Source organism: Gymnoscopelus braueri (genome assembly GCF_963280865.1).
Source record: "Gymnoscopelus braueri genome assembly, chromosome: 24".
Lineage (NCBI taxonomy): Eukaryota > Metazoa > Chordata > Actinopteri > Myctophiformes > Myctophidae > Gymnoscopelus > Gymnoscopelus braueri.
This window is the reverse complement of record NC_137626.1, coordinates 31895663-31915502: the sequence shown is the minus strand read 5'-3', so window position 1 is coordinate 31915502 and position 19840 is coordinate 31895663. Positions and strand designations below refer to the sequence as shown.

At 44.0% G+C, this 19840-nt stretch overlaps 1 protein-coding gene across 1 annotated transcript in view; it reads left to right on the top strand.

Moving 5' to 3' along the window:
* The window catches only part of LOC308080638 (zinc finger protein GLI2-like), a 113908-nt gene that overhangs the window by 15626 nt on the left and 78442 nt on the right, over positions 1 to 19840 (top strand). Inside the window, exon 2 of the mRNA XM_080422538.1 lies at positions 405 to 529. Within this exon, the coding sequence (XP_080278664.1) occupies positions 430 to 529 (100 nt within the window). The 5' untranslated portion in view covers positions 405 to 429. The remainder of the gene's footprint in view (positions 1 to 404; positions 530 to 19840) is intronic.

The window sequence follows — 19840 nt, the reverse complement described above, 5'->3', positions numbered from 1 at the left end:
AAAACAGCATGTGTGATCAATGCAGAAGAGAGAAAAAAACTCCGGCACAGGAAAAGTTTTGCATTTGAATATGTGTGTGGGTGTTTTTTTTTCATCATTATCATATAGGACTTGTTATGTCACAAAATTGTATCCATGTGTAACTCTTGAGAATGTACAAATGTAAACAAAAGGGCCAATACGGGTCCATTTGTTTACTTTGTACATTCTCATAATTAAATGAACACTGAGGATTTCACTGTGTAGTGAGCATCCAGGTGCTTCCGAGCGAGTCTTGTACCTGTGAGGTTTGACTCAATTCATTTTGACTCTTTGCAGTTCGAACCACGTGGTGAGTGTCCCAGACTCATCCAGACCACAGTATTAACAGCGTTGTGTTTTGGGTTTCCTGTCGGCTCTTTCAGACGGCGTGACGTCGGTCGGTCGGCCATGGAGACGTCCACCTCGACGGCCGCAGAGAAAAAAGACAAAATGGAGGGCAACGGCTTCGGAGACCTGCCGAAAAAACTCTCACCTTCCGTGACAAGAGGTAACAACAACAACACACTGTTCTGGCTTTTTTTCTGTGACAAAGAAGTTGAAAGGCGATGAATCCAGGTTTCTTTTTCACCTGAGAGAGAGGGTCTGTTCCTCTCAGGTCTTTGATTTTTCACTTTTCTTATGAAATTCGCTTCTTCGGGTGTGAAAGATTACCTACTCTTAGAACGTAGTTTTTAAAGGATGAAAGCATGAAACATGCTTCCTTGCATGGAGTAAATAATGATGTTTTAGTACTTCATTGTTTAATTATTTATGTAACTATATTTAGATATGAATTAAGGATCGATACATTTTTCTTCCAAATGTCTACACTTTGGAATAGTGGCAGCATTTATTTATCTATTTTTGGATCGCTTATCCTCCCTCTCTCTCGTACACTGTGTGTGTCAGAAGAACACTCGGTGGTCTCGCAGGGACTCCGTGAGAGGGCAGACCTATGAAATATACATTTCAAAGATGAGAAGGGAAAAAAAGCCTTCTTGGAACTTGATGCCCTGGGTTCTAATCAAGCTTGATAAGGTCCCCCCCCCAAAAGGAGGAGCAGTCAGGGGTGACTGTACAGTAGAGATGTGTCGTGAATTCTAATGCAGGCTGGATCTAGAAAGAGCATTAGTAATAATCAAGTGGAGCCTCACAAACCTGAAGATGAATTGTTTACGGCACTAGATCTCAAGGTGGGGTTCCTGAGGGGGTGGCCAGCAAAATGAACAGTTTTAAAAACACTACACAAATCTATTTTTCGGCTATTTTTTTGAAAGATGTTTAAACTCTTGACAAATGTTGACAAATCCTCTCTTATGGGGGTCCCTGGCAGACTGGCACACACACACACACACACACACTGTTCTCAACTGAGGGTCCGTGGGCCAAATGCATATCACTTTGGGGGTCTGAAACGACAGATTGAAGGTTTACCGGACAGAAATTAAGGAAGCGTTTGACTTTGATTGAGAGACACTGGGGCCAGTGTGTAGAGATACGGTCGTGTAATCTGAACATCACAGGGTTGATTCCTACAACGGCGGTGTGTCTTGATGGACTAGCCCGACACTCTCTTCTCTTCTCTTCTCTTCTCTTCTCTTCTCTTCTCTTCTCTTCTCTTCTCTTATCCCATTGAGACCTGGAACGCATCTGTGTCACTTTTTGATTTGAGCTAAAAAAGCCATAATTTTACACTTTGGCTATTCAAAAATAGCAGATCTACAAGCTCATAGCGCGGCACCGAGTGCTGTGCTAAAAAATAAATGTGTGCAAATTAATATATTTATATTCTTTTAAAGCAAACATTTTTAACTCAAATCTTTGCTTCTGGGGGGTCCCTGGGACAAAATATTTTGAGATGGGGGTCGGCGGCCTAATACTTATAATTTCGGGGGTCCTTGACATGAAAAAGTTTGAGCACCACTGACATAGAAACATACGTTTTTCAGAAAACTGTTGTGATTTAGGAGACATTTGTAGAATCGGCTTCAGGTCTTAATGGCTTAAAACCATCTTATTTCCAAACGCAGCAGCATCAGTCAGAGGTGACTTGCAGTACGAGGCATGGGAGGAATCCTAATGCAGTCGGTGCCTCATAAAGAGCATCATTAATACTAAATGGGGGTCCTCACAATACCCCGGAAACAAGAGCCCTGTGTGTGTGTGTGTGTGAGTGTGCGTACAGTCAAGGAGTGTGACACCGTGTGAGCCCCATAAACGCTGACGAATAGGTAACACGACAAGTGGGGGGGTGTTCTGGGACAGGTGGGGCGTCGTGTTTGTGTTGTTGAAATAAATGGGAAGTAGCAGCGATCCCACTCGCATCAGGGGAGCGACAAACGCAAAAGAGAGAGAGAGAGGGGGAGGGAGAGACAGGGAGAGAATGCATGTTTTAAAGATGTCAGTGAATCTGTGATGAAAGGCCGATATAATGAGCTTGAAAGACCTTGTTCTTACCTCCAGAGTATAAAAATGTTGAATTACACACAAAAAAAAAAAGGCGCTGATGGCAGCGAGAGCCACGCGGCCCTACGGAGATTGACAAAGATGCCGGTTGATGGGGCCACCTTTGAAATGGAAATACAAACTTGTGATTTGATGACATTTTTACTCTTTAATGAAGGTCTTGGTGGCCTGCCATTATCAAGAAACATTAATGAATTACTGAAGGAAAGAGCAACGCTGGGAACGGGACGTTGTTTTAGCCCTGCGAAAACCTCGCCTGAAAACGCAGTTAAACTTGCATGGGTTTTTAACGCACTTTCATGGCTTCTGTAAAATATGACGAGGTCTCTTAACCCTTTAAGACCGGGAACGCATCTGTGTCATTTTCAGATTTCTTTGGCTATTCAAAAATAGTGAAAATTTGTGCAACATTTTTACTCAAATCTTTGCTTCTGGGGGTCCCTGGAACAAAATATTTTTAGATGGGAGGGGGTCCACGGACAAATACATATTATTTTGGGGGTCCTTGACATGAAAAAAGTTTGAAAACCATTGATAAAAAAAAAAGGATTAAGAAGACATTTTTTAAATCCCCAGAAGCAAAGATTTGAGTTAAAAACTTTCGCTTTAAAAAAGTATATATATATTCAAACTAAAGATTTGCACACATGTTCACGATTTAAAAAAAAAATAGCACATATACAAGCTCGTAGCGCGGCACTTGAGCTTGTAGATCTGCTATTTTTGAATAGCCCAAAGAAATCTTAAAATGACACAGATGCGTTCCAGGTCTTAATGGGTTAAGTCTGAGCTGCATGCGAGTGATCTCCTCATAAAGAACCAAGACGGGTGGTTTGACTTGGAGAGTTACAGCGCAGGCGTTTTCAGGATCTATCCGCGACGTCTGCATGCAAAGAGACTCTCGCTGTCTCGTCCCCGACATCGTTTAACCACTAGCTGTAGATAATTCTACTGCGGCAGACATTAAACACACGCTACGCCTTGTAAAACTCCAGAGCCGGGGTTGTTCTCTGTGCGTAAAATGTCCAGTAACTAACTGGATTTGTGTGATGCTGCAGTCAGTTAGTGCACTGACCACTTGTGAGCTGTGAGGAAGCGAGTTCGACTTTGGCTCCTTTAATATCTTTCATGTCTCAACCCCATTATGGTTTCTCTACACTGTCCTGTCCAAGAGAGCTTGAAAACCCTCTGAATATTGTAAAGAGAAATCCCGCAGATGCACAGAGAATGCACAGGCAAATTCGAGATTCACGGTTCAATTCAAGCTTCTCGATTGTAACATCTGGTGTACGAGCAAAATGACTTTGTTTTGGTTCCTCGGACGTTGCGACAGCAGTAATAAACAATAACAGGAAATAAGAAGGAAAAAAAAGAAAGAATAACTAAAGAACAGCACCAGTATTAAGACGGTTTGTCCGTTGGTCCCCAGCAACGTAATGTGTTTGACGGTGCCGCGTGCAAGGTTCTTACTCCTCCGAAAGTTATAAACATCTATTTACGTGTGCGTCCGTGTGCGTCCGTGTGCGTCCCCGCGCGCGCAGCGCGCGCTGCGCGCGCGCGCGCGCGCGTGTGTGTGTGTGTGTGTGTGTGTGAGTACGCTGTACGGGTGTGCTTGTGTGTATATAAAAGCGGTGATGTGACCTGTGCCAGTGACCTTGGCATTGTTTAACACACAGGCTGCAATGTGTTCATGCTATGCAGAGAGAGAGAGAGAGAGAGAGAGAGAGAGAGAGAGAGAGAGAGAGAGAGAGAGGGAGAGAATGCATGTTCTAAAGATGTCAGTGGATCCGTGATGAAAGGCCGATATAATGAGCTTGAAAGACCTTGTTCTTACCTCCAGAGTATAAAGCAATGTTGAATTACTTGTGGGAGCAGGCGTCCACGCGGCCCTACGGAGATTGACAAAGATGCCGGTTGATGGGCCACCTTTGAAATGGAAATACAAACTTGTGATTTGGTGACATTTTCACTGTTTAATGAAGGACTTGGTGGCCTGCCATTACAGAGAAATGGACAATTAATGAATTGTTCATGACAGGAAATCAATGTAGGGCGCTCCTCACATGGCCAACTGGCACACAGATGAACCACAGTGCAATGTGTGCATTGTTCTATTTGGGGATAACCTATTAATTAGCCATAGTGTAAGTTATAAGGTTCATTTGAGTAATAACAGGGAAGGGCTTGAACAGAGAGACTTTGGTGTAATCAAAAGAAACTGCTTTCTGTAATAAAGAAAAGTTAAGTAACCTCGAGCAAGGCACTGAAGCCATGCATATAGGCACACCAAAAACACTCAATCTACAAGCTCACATAGTGTCGCATCGCAAGGCATTGTGAGCTGGTAGATTGGCTATTTTCGATGCACGCCATCGGCATACAACCGAGTATAGGTCTTGTTGACTCGGTGTAAATCATTCCGGATCACAGAGTCATAACCAGAGACACTTTGGTGCCAAGTTTGAGGTTCAGAAAAGGAATGACTACAATGCAAAATTAATGTGGCCCAGCCTGTTGTGTGGAAGGTGGATGGCTCTGGAACATGAAGACGGACAGCTGCGATGTTGTCGAGTGTTCTTGTGTTCATTGTTTTAGTGGCGAACAGCTTGTTCCAATCTCGGCGAGGACTCTGTGCTCTCTGATTTCGGCTCTAATTGAGTTAAAAGACAAGAACTTGTTTATTTGGAAATAAATCTAAAAGTGCTGGTTCGACTGTTCCTTGTCTGACAGTCTAGCATGCGTCTGCTTTTTTCACTCGTTCATGTTATGGGATGCATGTGTGTTTTAGTGCCCAAATATCTACGGAAAAGAAAAAAGGGGAAAAACCCAAAACGGATCAGAACCCGGTGATCAGAACGTTTGCACATCTATCCTATTTTAATGGTTCCATGTCTTCATTTTTACCTCCTTTTTTAAACCTGAAGAAGATCCGTAAGGATCGAAATGTTGTTGTTAAATAAACGTTTTGTACAGAGTATCAGGAGTGTGCTGGAGAGCCTTCCTTTCTTAAATAAAAATTTGGCCCCACCAGCGCAGTTGGACAGGGTTTATCGTTTTGACGCATTTCCGTTGTTCTGCTTGTTTGTCTGTCAGGAAATCTCCAAATGTTACGACTGGACTTGGATGAAACATTGATTACTAATTGACTTTGATGAACTTTTAACTGATGAACTTTCACATTGATTGGCCTATGGCGGCTCTGAAACTTCTGAGTGTGTGTGCCTCTTAGCAGACATAAGAGGCAGCCCCCGAATTGTTGACCCAAGCCAAAAAAAATGGGGGCGCTAGAGAGGTCATTTCCTTCCACTGAACAAATATAGCACTAAACTAGAAAGGTATGCGCATCGCACTTCCTTCACAGGTCTTACCAATTATATACTAATTAAGGCTCTGTTCCATTTAGTGTAGTACAGTGGTTCTAAAACTTTTTATTTTCAAGGACCCCCATGAATCTGAGAGTGCACAAATGGAACTAAAATGGACCCTTACGCGTCCATATGGTTCCATTTGTACACTCTCAGAGTTGCACACCCATAAGGGGCCATTTGGACAATATGGAACAACATGCACAATATCAGCACCCTGACTCTGTTTGACCAGAATGGAGCAGCAGAGCCTTGATTAGTATAATTGGTAAGACCTGTGAAGGAAGTAAGAGGCCCAATTTCTTTCTAATATGGCTGTGGTGGTTGTGCATAGAGCCGATTGTGACATAAATGACTGACGCAGCTCATGTTCTGTCCACGAGTGCAACGCGACATAGCGCACGGCACACGTCTCAACATATATATGCATTCATCATTCAGTCATGGCATGCAATCGCACAGCGCGGACAAGCATGGCGGAATGCGAGGATCTATCTGTGCGCATGAGAACATTATCATGTACCGAGTTTTTAATCTTCTCTTGTCTAGTCTGGGGGAGAAAAAAAAGACAAGAAAAAGGAAAGGCCATTATTCTATTCCTCTTCCTCTCCAGTATCACGTTTTGAAGGGAACAGTTCCGTATTTTAATCTTTAAACAATCAGAAACATGGGACTGGCTAACGTCTGCTAGCACGCGCGCAGCCAGTCCCGCCGCCGCTAAACCAATGGGATATCAGCGGCGGCCGGCCCCCGGCCCGCTCGCTCGCTCGCCGCCGACTTACAACCCCGGCGCTGCAAAAAAAACAAACCCTGTCGCGTCTGCCAGCGCGCCCAGACAGAGCAATTACTTATCTCTGTAATATGCATTATTATTCCCGTTGCCATCCGCTGATAAGTGAATATGCAGTATGAGAGAGAGAAGCGGCAGGATGGGCGCGGGGGGGGGGACGAGGGAGCGGGGGGGGACGAGGTCCTTGAACCTTGAGAGCCCAATTCCCGAGCAAGGAAAAAGACGACAATTTTATAATATATGCCGCAGTCGAAGGGGAAAGCTTGTACGTCCAAAATGGTTACTTTTCAAGAAATGGGGGGTAAGCAATTGGTGTTCCAATGGATCCGATGTAGTTATTATTTAGCTCCTGTTAATACTTTTCATTGGTTCAATATTTATTAAAAAAACAACTCATATACAGACTTAATCACTTTCACTTAAAAAAGAAATAGCAAGCTCACAGCGCGCCGCAAGCTCGTACGTCTGCTATTTCTGATAGAAATATCTCGAAAGTGTTTGAAAGATTATTACGAAAAAGTTTGAGAACTATTGACTTATTTGTGGAATCGGCCTCAGGTCTTAATGGGTTAATTTAAGGAAGAAAAAGCATGCAAAGTTGAAATATATTGACATACAAGGTTTCTGCCCGACACCGACGATATACTGCCCCCTGTTTCAGAGCCCCTTTTTATTGTTGGGAGGATTGTTTACTGTGAGCCGCAGGATTCTTGTCACCTAAGTCATGCCCACCTCTGAGCCTAGACGCCCCGCTTTTCGAATTACAGCCCGCCCTGTTTTATATTCCCATCCCCGTTATTTATTCAGAACAATTTCCTCTCTATCAGAGGACACGGGCTAATGCCGAGTTTTAATATGTTATTTACACATAAAAAACAGGCTATTTACAGCGGGTGTGTGCGAGTGTGCGTGTGTGTGTGTGTGTGTGTATGTGTGTGTGTGCAAAGGGGGCGGGGGGGGGGTGGGGGGGGGGTGGGGGGGGCCCGCTGCCCCTCTACCCGATCTGTTATATCACAGTTTAACAATCTGGATTGCTAATAGAATCATTTATCATGGAGCGGTCATTTATTTTATGTGAGAGGCCCCCAGGTCTTGTTTCCCAGAGGTCTATGGAAATGGGGTGCACACGTAATGAAGCCTCAAGCACGAGTCACTTTGTTTGAAATAAAATAAAATAAATAAATATATTTTATGTAAAAAAAAAAAAGAAAAGAGATGAAAACGGAGCTGGATGTATACGCGCCAGTCGAGTCAATTAAGGATGTGGACCCCAGGTGCTGCTGTATCCTCATCTCTGGTTCTTTTTAGATGACTGTCTCGCTGCCCCCCCCCCCCTGCTTGCCACCAAACGCAAACCCAACCCCCCCACCACCACCCACCCACTAAACACCACCCATCCCGGGCCTCACGCCGCCACCCCCCTCCTCCTGTAGTTTTTCATTTAGCTGGAGGTGAAGTCGGAAGCGGGCGCTGGGAAATGAAAACAAACTGGCACGGTGACTTCTGGATCGCTGGCACTGGGAGTGTTTGTTTATTGAGACACGCGCCCCCAGTGCTACGTTATAGACAGGCCAGACTGGGCCTCCTCTCCTCTCCTCTCCTTTCCTCTCCTCTCCATGCCCCTAGGTTCGGCTGCCCGGCTAATAGATTCAAATGAGCGCTTGTATTCTCTCTGACAGCACACATCTGTCTGCTTGCACACAGCCGGGCCTGAGTGAAACAGCCTCTGTCCCCTGGACTTTTATTATTATTTTTTTTTTTATGATTTCCTAAGCCATTCATAATAACGGGCAACGAAGCATTAAGAGGAGAAAATAACGGTGAGAAATAGCGGCGAAATCGTGAGGAATTACGGTATATATACGAATGCAGCTCGCTAGCTCATATTGATGTGTGCCTCGGTTTTTACACTTCACCCATGGGAGAATTAAGCACTTTACTCAAGCGCTCTCCGCCTCTTTGCTATATTTTGTGGGGTTTTGAAATAGTGAATCCTGTAGGAGGTGGGTTGAGCTTTTGTTTTGCTGGGGTTTGAGCTATCACACACGCATTGTGTTCTCTCTCTCTCCTTCTCTCTCTCTCTCTCTCTCTCTCTCTCTCTCTCTCTCTCTCTCTCTCTCTCTCTCTCTCTCTCTCCCCCCCCCTCTCTAACTCTCTCTCTCTCTCTGGTAAACTAGGCCAGGAGAAGGGAACGGCGGGTGCTAGCTAGCTGCTAATGATTTGATTAACTGGCTGTGGGGGCTCACGGCATACATCTTGGCGAGAGTGAGTTTGTCATTCGAGAGGGAGATTGATGTGCCTAAGCTAAGCGCACCCCCCACCGCACCTCGCTCCCTCCCTCCCAATTCCACTCCTCCATCCCTCTCCCTCCCTCTGTTCCTGTCTCCCTCTCCCATCTCTCTATCACTACCCCTCCCTCCCTCCCTCCCCCCCCTCTCTCTCTCTCTCTGTCTTCCACCAACTCCTCTCCCTCTTTACCTCCTCTTCCTTCCTCCTCCCCTTCCTCTCTCTCTCCCCTATTTCATGTAATTTCTCCCTCCCCTGTATCCCATCCTTGCTTCCTCCTCCCATCATTCCCTCCATCCATCCCTCCCTCCCTCCCTCCCTCCCTCCCTCCCTCCCTCCCTCCCTCTCTCCGCCCCCCCCCCCCCCCCCTCCTCCTCTCATGGTCTTTCTGCCGAGTTGGGGGCGGCCCGCAGGGAGGGACCAAAGTACTTAGCAGCTCCTAGCCTGCCCTGGGGGCAGAACCGGGGGGAGGAGGGGGGGGGCTGTAAGGGAGGCGGGTTGGGAAGAAGGGGGGGTATAGGCCTATGGAGAGGGTGTGTGGGGGGGGGGGGGTCTGCCTGTGCCCTAAGCGGGCTTAGGAGTTCCCTAACACCAGCCCCGGCGGGAGAGAAACCAGCCAAGCAAGGCCACATCATTGTTGTTGCACGCGCACACGCACGCACATATACACACAAGCATGCACGCACACACACACAGCATCTGTAAGCGGTTATCGAGAAAAATAATTATTTATCGTTTAACGTGTGTGTGTGTGTTTTCGGACATTGCGTCGTGTTGTTTTATTGGGACTCGTTTTTCGACAAGGACTCCAGGGGTCACAGAACTTAACCAAAATGATGGTAAACGTTGAATTCACGTAAGAAAATGAAAGGCCTCCAGATTGCAGTAAACCTAACGGCTAGGGAGTTGAATGCTTAACGAAGAATGTTTTTTGTTTTTGGGGGGGGGTTTACACTTGACTTAGGCATAGAAGTGGATAATCCCTGACCACTAATAGCAAACCAATAATTATAAAACATGAAACATCCTTTGAATAGGTAGTAGTGGTGGTTATTATTATATATACTTTTTTTAAACCACAATAGGTTGCACACCTGCACAGTACAAATCTATGTGTCCATTTGCAACTCTCTCTGAGTGTAACAAATTGTATTTGTTACACTCTCAGAGTTTAGACGTGACTCAGGTAAATAAGGGAGCCGAGGCGACGGATAAATCGGTTACATTTGCACGCTCTAGGCATTAGAAAACAGCTCCTCCTAAAGCCCTCTGGTGTGTGTGTGTGTGTGTGTGTGTGTGTGTGTGTGTGTGTGTGTGTGTGTGTGTGTGTGTGTGTGTGTGTGTGTGTGTGTGTGTGTGTCGGAGCGGAGAGGAGCGGAGCGGCCGGGGTGCTAAAAACCCGGGGCCCATTAGAAACAATGGGATAAGGGCTGATTGTGATGAATCCCGAGTCACGGACAATGGGCCCTGGGCCGCCGCCGCGGCGAGATGAATGGTGACGGCTCTCGGGCTGTGTAAATAGTGTTTTAAGAGAGGTGAGGGTAGCGATAAGGACTCCTCTCTCCTCTTTTTTTCCCCCTTTTTTATCGGAACCCGGTAAAGTAGCCGTCGCGGCCGTCGTCGTCGCGGTAGCGTTAGCGGCGTTGGTGTTGGTTAGTATAGCGGGGGTGGTGGGGGCGGGGCACGGACACTGAGTAATTGATGGTGGCTAAGGTACGCGTAGCCCCCCCCCCCTCCTCCCCCCCCCCTGCATCTAGAGAGAACTGCATAGGGAGCACTCGGGGGGTCACAGCCCTCGACTGGCAGAGAAAAATGCGGGGTCCGAAAAAAGGCCCGCCGTCCACCTCCTACTCCTAAAAGAACGGCCACTAATCTTCCTGAGAAGAAGAGAGGAGGAGGAGGGGGTGGTGGTGGTGGAGGGGGAGAAGGGGGTCTTTTCTTATTTTCCTCTCTCTCTCTCTCTCTCTCTCTCTCTCTCTCTGTGCTGGGCTGTGTGAATGAGGCCCTGCCCGGGGAGGCCGGTCGTGTGAGAAGGCGAGAGCAAGAAAAATATCCCCCTGATGTTAGTGCAAGTCTTCTTACTTAAATAGACTTTTTTCTTCTTTTTTTTTTAACATAAACTACTACTACTATGTCTTGCTACATTGTGTCGTTTTTTTTTTTTTTTTTTTTTTAAGGTATTATAAGGTATTAATATTCTTTTGAGGATAGCCCTTGGTAAGATATATCCATTTTAACGACTTTCAACCTGGCAAAATCCCTGTTTTGGGCTTTTAAACATTTAAAGAATGTTGTTCAAAACATTTCAAAAATGGCAAAAAGGTTAAGAAACAGCGGTTCATTGTGAGCATGTGTACATTGCCATTTGTCGCACAGAGAAGTAGATAGGTCTTAATTCTACAAAAACGACTACTATGTGCTTTGTGTTAAGGACTATGTTGTCTGCGCTGAAAACACACTTTTGTGTATTTATAGTGTTTTAATTTGTACGGTTATCACGACCAAGATGTCATTTTCCCTCCGTGTTTTCAGGATGTTTAAGGTGTTGTCGTTTAACTCTGTTCTGTCTCCTGTTTGCACAGTTTGTGTCTGTTAGAGAATTGGAGTTGAATTTGAACAATATGCCCATTTTAACAAATGGTTTGATGTAAGCATCTACTCACTAGCATCGAGCCTTAAGATAATTGAGTGCCGCGCTACGAGCTTGTAGATCTGCTATTTTTGAAAAATCGGGAAAATGTGTGCAAATCTTTGAATATATGTATTATTTTAAAGCAAACATTTTTAACTCAAATCTTTGCTTCTGGGGGTCCCTGGAACAAAATATTTTGAGATGGGGTCCGCGGCCAAATATATCATTTTGGGAGTCCTTGACATGAAAAAGTTTGAAAAAAAGGATTTAGAAGACATTTTGTAGAATCGGCTTCAGGTCTTAATGGGTTAAACAATCATCGATTATCAAATATACAATAAAACGTGTATAACATAATATAACGTGGTACTGATGGCGTACATTTTTCCGTTTCAGTATAGCTTTTCAATTAGTCAGCGCAGCTTAGGGCAGCAGCTTCCACATGGAAAGACTCACATGTCTACAGAGGGCCCTGCAAGGGCCGCGTGCGCACGCACACACACACACACACACACACACACACACACACACACACACACACACACACACACACACACACACACACACACACACACACACACACACACACACACACACACACACACACACACACACACACACACACACACACACACACACACACACACATTTCTGTGGCTCTCTGTAAACATTTAGCTTGATGACTTTCCAAGATGCCCCCGTCTGCCTTTATCTAAGATTGCACTCGGGGGAGAGGCTGGCTGGGCCCAGGACCCTCAAGATTATGTGTACTAAACCTAAACACTATGTTTTTCTCATTTTATGTTTAAAAAAAACCCCAAAAAAAGAGAAAACACACAAAAAAATTGTCCATTTATAGACAGACAGGCTGATCGCTGGATAAAATAAATCAATCTTTTTCCTGTGTGTGTTGTGAGCGCTCTCTCTCTCTCTCTCTCTCTCTCTCATCCCTTCCTCTCATCCCTCACTCATTCTCTTTATCTCTCTCCCTCACTTTCTCTTTAGCCTATCTCTCTCAGTTTCCCTCCATCTATCCCTCTCTCTGTCCATCTCTCTCACTCCTTTTCTCTATTTGCCCCTTTATCTTACTCATTGTGTCTCACTTGCCCCCCCCCCTCTCTCTCTCTCTCTCTCTCTCTCTCTCTCTCATCTCTCTCTCTCTCTCTCACTCTCTCTCTCTCTCTCTCTCTCTCTCTCATCTCTCTCTTCTCATCTCTCTCTCTCTCTCTCTCTCTCTCTCTTCTCTCTCTCTCTCTCTCTGAGAAGTTGTTTTCATACAGTACTAGAGCCCGGTCATTAGCAGACTCCTGTTTGAAGAATTAATGGCCTAGATTCTGCAGATAAAGCACACACATTGATGTATGCAGATCAACAATGGAGCCTTATGGAGAAAACCATGTTTTTTAAACTTTTTAACAAGCATGTGAGCACCTTATGTTGTTACTTATTGTCAATACTTTACTGTCTATGGTACAAGCCTCTGTGTGTGAAGTAGAATGACGAAAGGTGTTATGTTTAAAAGGGGGAAAAATCGTTTTACTGCCTATACGTGCCCCGAGATCAAAGTGACGGGTTTTCCATTTTTTTACTAACTCGTTATTGTTTGACTGCACTCATCCCCAGATCTGAAATACGTAAGTTGGAGCTTCAGGCGATGTCTGGAAACATCAATCTCTCACAGACATTAAGGTTTAGCTTGCACTGATTCCAAAAACAACAGGCTTACATTCCTAGAGATTTACAGCTGTGAAGGAGAGAGAGAGAGAGAGAGAGAGAGAGAGAGAGAGAGAGAGAGAGAGAAGAGAGAGAGAGAGAGAGTCAGAGAGAGAGAGAGAGAGAGAGAGAGAGAGAGAGAGAGGGAGAGAGAGATAATGTGGATGTTTTAGCAGATAAGTCAAAGGCACAGACTCAGTATCAGATTTATTCAACATAAAACATTTACATGTACAAGATTCTGTAGCAGTTTACTTTTAAATAGGTAAGATGTAACATAATATAGTTATGGATGACCATGTAGTGGAAACATAGTTAATAACATCCCTTTCCCACTTGCATGTAAAGCTGTTCATCCACTGAAATGTTTGGCTTAATGTTGGAACGCCAGCCGGTCTCGATTTACGTCAAATATATATTTTAAATGAATTGATGATAAAAATCATCCCACTCTTGACCTGGCATCATCCTAACTCTTCACCTGCAGTTGAAGTGGGAATGAGAAGCATCAGATTTCCGTAACATATAGCGCCTGCTTAAATCCCACGACTTTGCGAGCATAACATTCCGTCTTTGAAGCAGAAGATTCGTAAAACAGCGAGCAAACAAAAACGTCACAAACGTGTCCAGGAAACTGCCTCGTACATTATACGTAATATCATGTATTATTGCCTAGTCTTGCGCGATTTAGACACCTCTCGCACGGACATTACGTATTGTCATCTGAATGTGGGAACGGACGCCATATGGAACTTCTCCATAGAGGAGACCAAAGTGTGAATGACAATGATATTTTTCTATCCGGCCATGTTTATAGATTCCATGTGGGAGAGGGGCTTAAGTAAAGTTACAAATGACTTCCTGCCTTTAATCAATACAAAAAAAAATTATGACACAGTCATATTATACCAGGTTGCTTATTTCTCTCACTAAACATGGCAACGTTTTTAGATCCCATATTCTGACGAGGACGTTGAGCAACAGCGCCACTTACCATAGAGTTACATACAGTGGCCGAACACAGTATTGTGGGTCGTCTTTAGATCCCATATTCTGAGAGTACATTGAGCCGATCGAAATGCATGGGAACAGCATGGCTTCGGTGTGGATCTCGGACTTTGTGTGACCGGCCTGTGACGTCAGTATGACGTCAGTTGTCTATGACGTTGGTTCTCAAAGTGGGGTCTGGGGATCCCTTGGGAGGGGTACCAGAGGGTCCCCAGCAAATTAGTTAATATAGCATCACAATCATTTCAACCAATTTTTATACGTTGGCTATTCAAAAATAGCAGATCTACAAGCTCATAGCGCGGGACCGAGTGCCGCGCTATGAGCTTGTTGATCTGCTTTTTTTTTAAATCATTAAAATGTTTTTTAAATATATATATATTTTTTAAGTGAACATTTTAAACTCAAATCTTTGCTTCTGGAGGTCCCTGAAAATGTTTTTGCGATGGGGGTCCCCAGCCAAAATACATATCATTTTCGGGGTCCTTAACATGAAAAACCATGAGAACCACTGGTCTATGACATATCTAAGTTTCAGCCTGATCATGCAGCAGCCAGCCCCTTTATAAAGTTAAGTATTTCAAAAGTAAAAAGCGTGTGTGGCCTGTTCTGTGGCCCCACTAGCAACGCGAACAAGATCGGTCCAGCGGTTCGCGAGACGAGCTCTTGCCGGTCCATTTGGTTACACTCGTACGCTCTCATCGTTAAAAGTAACACTCAGGATCTTTGTGCTGCGGCTGTAGTAGAATCTCCCCCTGATCCGGAGCGGTGAGTGCGTTCGCTTGGCTCAGTCTGGAAGTGTGGTTCACCGTCTCACAGGCCAGCCACACAGCACCGTGCATCCCCCCCAAACACAATAAACACTGCAGGCTGGGGAGACCAGAGGAGAGGAGAGGAGATGTAGGCAGAGGTCCGAAAGTAACTAAGTGCATTTACACAAGTATTGTACTTAAAGGAGTAGTTCACCAAAAACCAGTAGTGGCAGCCTGTGTAAACAGGTCAGGGCGTGGGATGCTGACGAACAGTGCCAGGGTTTGGGATCGGGTCGGTCCAGTTGGGTCATTAGATGGAGAGTCTGAACGTGGCTGGAACCTAGACACTTCTGTGTGTGTGTGTGTGTGTGTGTGTGTGTGTGTGTGTGTGTGTGTGTGTGTGTGTGTGTGTGTGTGTGTGTGTGTGTGTGTGTGTGTGTGTGTGTGTGTGTGTGTGTGTGTGTGTGTGTAAATGAGTGTACAAAGATCAGGTGCTTACTCTCGTGTGTGCAGGCACAAAGTGTGTTTGTGTGCGTGTGTGGGATCGTGTGTGCGCGTGGGTGCATTATTTCAACTTGTGACCCATTATGCAAACAGTGTGTGTGCGTGTGCGTGTGCGTGTGCGTGTGTGTGTGTGTGTGTGTGTGTGTGTGTGTGTGTGTGTGTGTGTGTGTGTGAGAGAGCGTGTGCGTGCTATATTACTGTGTACTCAGATGGCCTGGTTTTGCTTCATAGCTTAGATTTTTATATCCCTCACAAACTAGTCTTCCTCAGTGTATGTGTTTTCTATGTAAAAAAAAAAAGCATGATAAAAGGCAAGCAATACGACTTACTGCACTACAAATAATCAAAATGGGAGTTATTTTATCTCATTATTTGTAGTTTTAAAATGCTATTTATTCACTTTTATTGGTTTGAGTCATTATACCATGTTTCCGGGTGATGCAGATCTCTCGATCAAACAATCAGATTCCGCAAAACCAAAGATTCAAGTTAATTGTATCTAGTACTTGTATTAGATAAATGCCTTGCATTTGTGCCTCCCCCCTTCCTGTTTACATTACGAAGCTATTTTTAAAGTTTTTTGGGGGGGAACACAATATTTCAAGACCCAATTCTTAGCTGCGTTATCAGGCACGATTACCGAGTGCACGGGACAGTAATGTATTGTAACTCAAAGAGATTGAACAAAATCAACCATTTTTGGTTCCGTTTTGTATACAGTACCTCCCAGGGTTAAATGGAGTTTACGGTGGTGGTACGTACATGGTGTAATGTGAGTGGAGAGCCCCCGGCAACGGGGAACGCCAATCTACTCATGTGCTACTGATGGGGATGTGTGCACTCAGCCGGCTGCTACAACAACAACACAACAGACATGGAGGAGAATTATGGAGCATTACAAATCACACCCAGGCCCATTGCTATTGTGCAGTGGTGTAAAGTAACATTAAGTACATTTACTCAAGTACTACTGTACTTAAGTACAATTTTGAGGTATTTATTTTTACTTTACTGGAGTATTTCCAATTTTCGGTACTTTTACTTCTACTCCACTACATCTCAGAGGCAAATGTTGTACTTTTTACTCCACTACGATTATTTGACAACTTTACTTACTAGTTACTTTGTAGTTACATATACATTGTTTCCCTTTCATATATTTGCAAATATTTATTTTCCCTTTCTTTCTTTTTATCATCTATTTTTTTTTTTACCCCCTTTTCTCCCCAATTTTAGTCGTTGTGTCAATTGACTCCTCCCACACACACACACACACACACACACACACACACACACACACACACACACACACACACACACACACACACACACACACACACACACACACACACACGTCTCTGTGTTGTTACTGCTGTTCTGTCCTACTGGCTCACCTGCCTGTGAGAGGAGCCCCCACCGGGTTAGGCCAAAAATAGATTTGGTTCCATTTGTATCACTCTCAGAGTTAGATAAACAACTGAGCATGTTACAGTGTAGATTGGGGTTAGATTTGTACCACGCTCTCAGAGTTACAGACCCGCGTGAGGGTCCATTTGGACCACTGGTGGGGCCCCAGACCAGACGTTGAGAAACAGTGGCCTAATGCATATCAAATATCGGGGGTCATTGAAAGGAAAAGTGGTTGAGAATCACCAAGTACTAAGTAGTTCTCAAACTTTTTAGTGCCAAGGACCCCCAAATTCACATGTATTTGGCCACGGGACCACCCCCATCTGAAAATGTTTTGTGCCAGGGACCCCCAGAAGAGAAGGTTTAAAGGGATACTTCACTTTCACATAAAATAAACATTTAAAAAATATATTAAAAACTAGAAAATGTGCTCCTCGGAGCACAAGTCTCCGCCAGCAGACTATAGCAATTATATTATCATAGCAATAACTAATGAGATACAGTAGAGTAAAAGATATATACTGTAGTTAAATAAAAAGGTGTATGTTAAAGAAATATTTATTTAAAAAAAAATGATTTAAAAATCATATTTTGTCTTCTAATGTTTAAAAATATACACACCTTTTTATTATAGGATTGTATTTCGTCATGCGTCCCTCTAGCCAATCAGAGACATTGATGTCAACATATTGACACGTATTAAGAGTTCGGCTTTGTTGTGGGATCATTTCAACTCTAGTCCTCTTCTACGTTACAATTGTAGATGAGTATGCTTTCTTAGCTTTGGCCTTCTGCGCCTTTGCTTGACCAATGTTAGGTGTTCTCAGAGGGAAACACACACGCACAGACGGGTGACTTGGACTTACTGAAGGTACTGTTCCAATCAAGTCTGATTGATCCTGTTTTACCTCACTTCAAAAAGTAGAGGCTTTTTGAAGTGACACACCTATTTATAGAATTTTATTTCGTCACGCGTCCCTCTAGCCAATCAGAGGCATTGGTGTCAACAAATTGACACGTGTCACGTGGAGCTTGCCCAATGTTAGCTTGGCTAACAATGTTTGCTCACACAAAGCGAAAACATATTCTCCACCTTCGGCGGAGACAATAAATGAAAAAAGTAATGGAAAATTCATGGCCCCCTCACGCATTAGAGTGTCCTACTAATGTGTGAGGGGGCCTTTATTTTGCCATAACTTCTTTCATTTTTTTAAAATATATTTTTTTAATGTTTATTTTATGTGAAAGTGAAGTATCCCTTTAAGTTAAACAAAACTCAAAATTATTCAAAAGTTTCCACAAAGGAAAAAAAATCAAAAATAGCAGATGTACAAGCTTGCAGCACGGCACAAAGTGACGCGCTGTGAGCTTGTAGATCTGCTACTTTTTGAATAGCCAACATATAAATGGATAAAGTGGATGAAATGATTGTGATGCTATGATAACTACTTTCGCTGGGGACCCCCGGAACACCCCCCCACCCCCCAGGACCCCTGGGGGTCCCCACTTTGAGAATCCCTGTACTACGTGACCCCGGTGGTGTTTTGCTCTCTCGTGTGTTTGTCCATCTTTAGTAGGAGGTCATGATGGAAATCCCCCAGCAGATGTGTGCTCCTCAATGAGGCTTCACAGACACACACACACACACACACACACACACACACACACACACACACACACACACACACACACACACACACACACACACACACACACACACACACACACACACACACACACACACACACACGCGCGCACCAAACCAAACACAACAAACCGCACACCCTCGCACATTCAACTCATGTCTGTTTGTTTTGCGCCCCCCTGATCCAGTAACGCTCTCTCACACACACACACACACACACACACACACGTCCATGGAAGAATAATACAGGACAACTTATAGTAACCAGGGATTACAAAGTATGCTTGTTTTGACAAAACACCAACTAAGGACGTGATGGCTGCACATTGGATTATGGAATATTCTGCACACCCTTGTGTGGCTCCACTGGTCACTTCCCAGGTGAAACAATACAGAACTGCCTGAGTGGCAAACTCTAACCAAGTGGTTAAAGAAGTACTCGGATGCTTTAACCTATTAAGTAAAAGTAGCAATACCTCAATATGAAAAGTACTCTGTTACAAGTAGTAGGCCTGTATTCAAAGTGCAAAAACATAGTTTCAGTACTAAAGTAAAAGTAAAAAAAAGTTAAATGTGTCAAACTTTTTCGAAAGTTGCGGATCTACAAGCTCACAACGCGTTGCAATGTGAAGTACAAAATAGGCTTACGTGGTTGTAGTGCAGTAAAAAGTACAATATAACCTCAAAATTGTACTGTAGTACAGTACTTGAGTAAATGTAATTAGTTGCTATCCACCACTGGCTCCAACAGAGCACTTACAGAACTCTAATAGAGCATCCATGCTCAGACAACTTTCCCCAGGCTGAATAAAACAGAAAGGTAACATAGTAACATGAGGGCTTGTCCAATCATATCCTGTGTATTGAGAGGTGCAATGCGTCCACTGCACCCAAGCACACACTTGCAAAAAATGTTGCAGTGTTCCTTTAACTCTGACAATGTAAAAACGGACCCGTAAAGAGTGCACTTTCTTTCTCTGACGATCAGTGGTGTAAAGTAACTAAGTACATTTACTCAAGTACTGTACTTAAGATGTACTTTTACTTTACTGGAGTATTTCCGATTTTCAATACTTTTACTTCTACTCCACTACATGATCTCAGAGGCAAATATTGTACTTTTACTCCACTACTTTAGTAACTAAAGTTACTAGTTACTTGTAGATTTTGATTATTATTACAAAACAACATGCGTGGCATCGCTTGTTGATCTGCTATTTTCTAAAGATTTGTATACATTTTATTCAT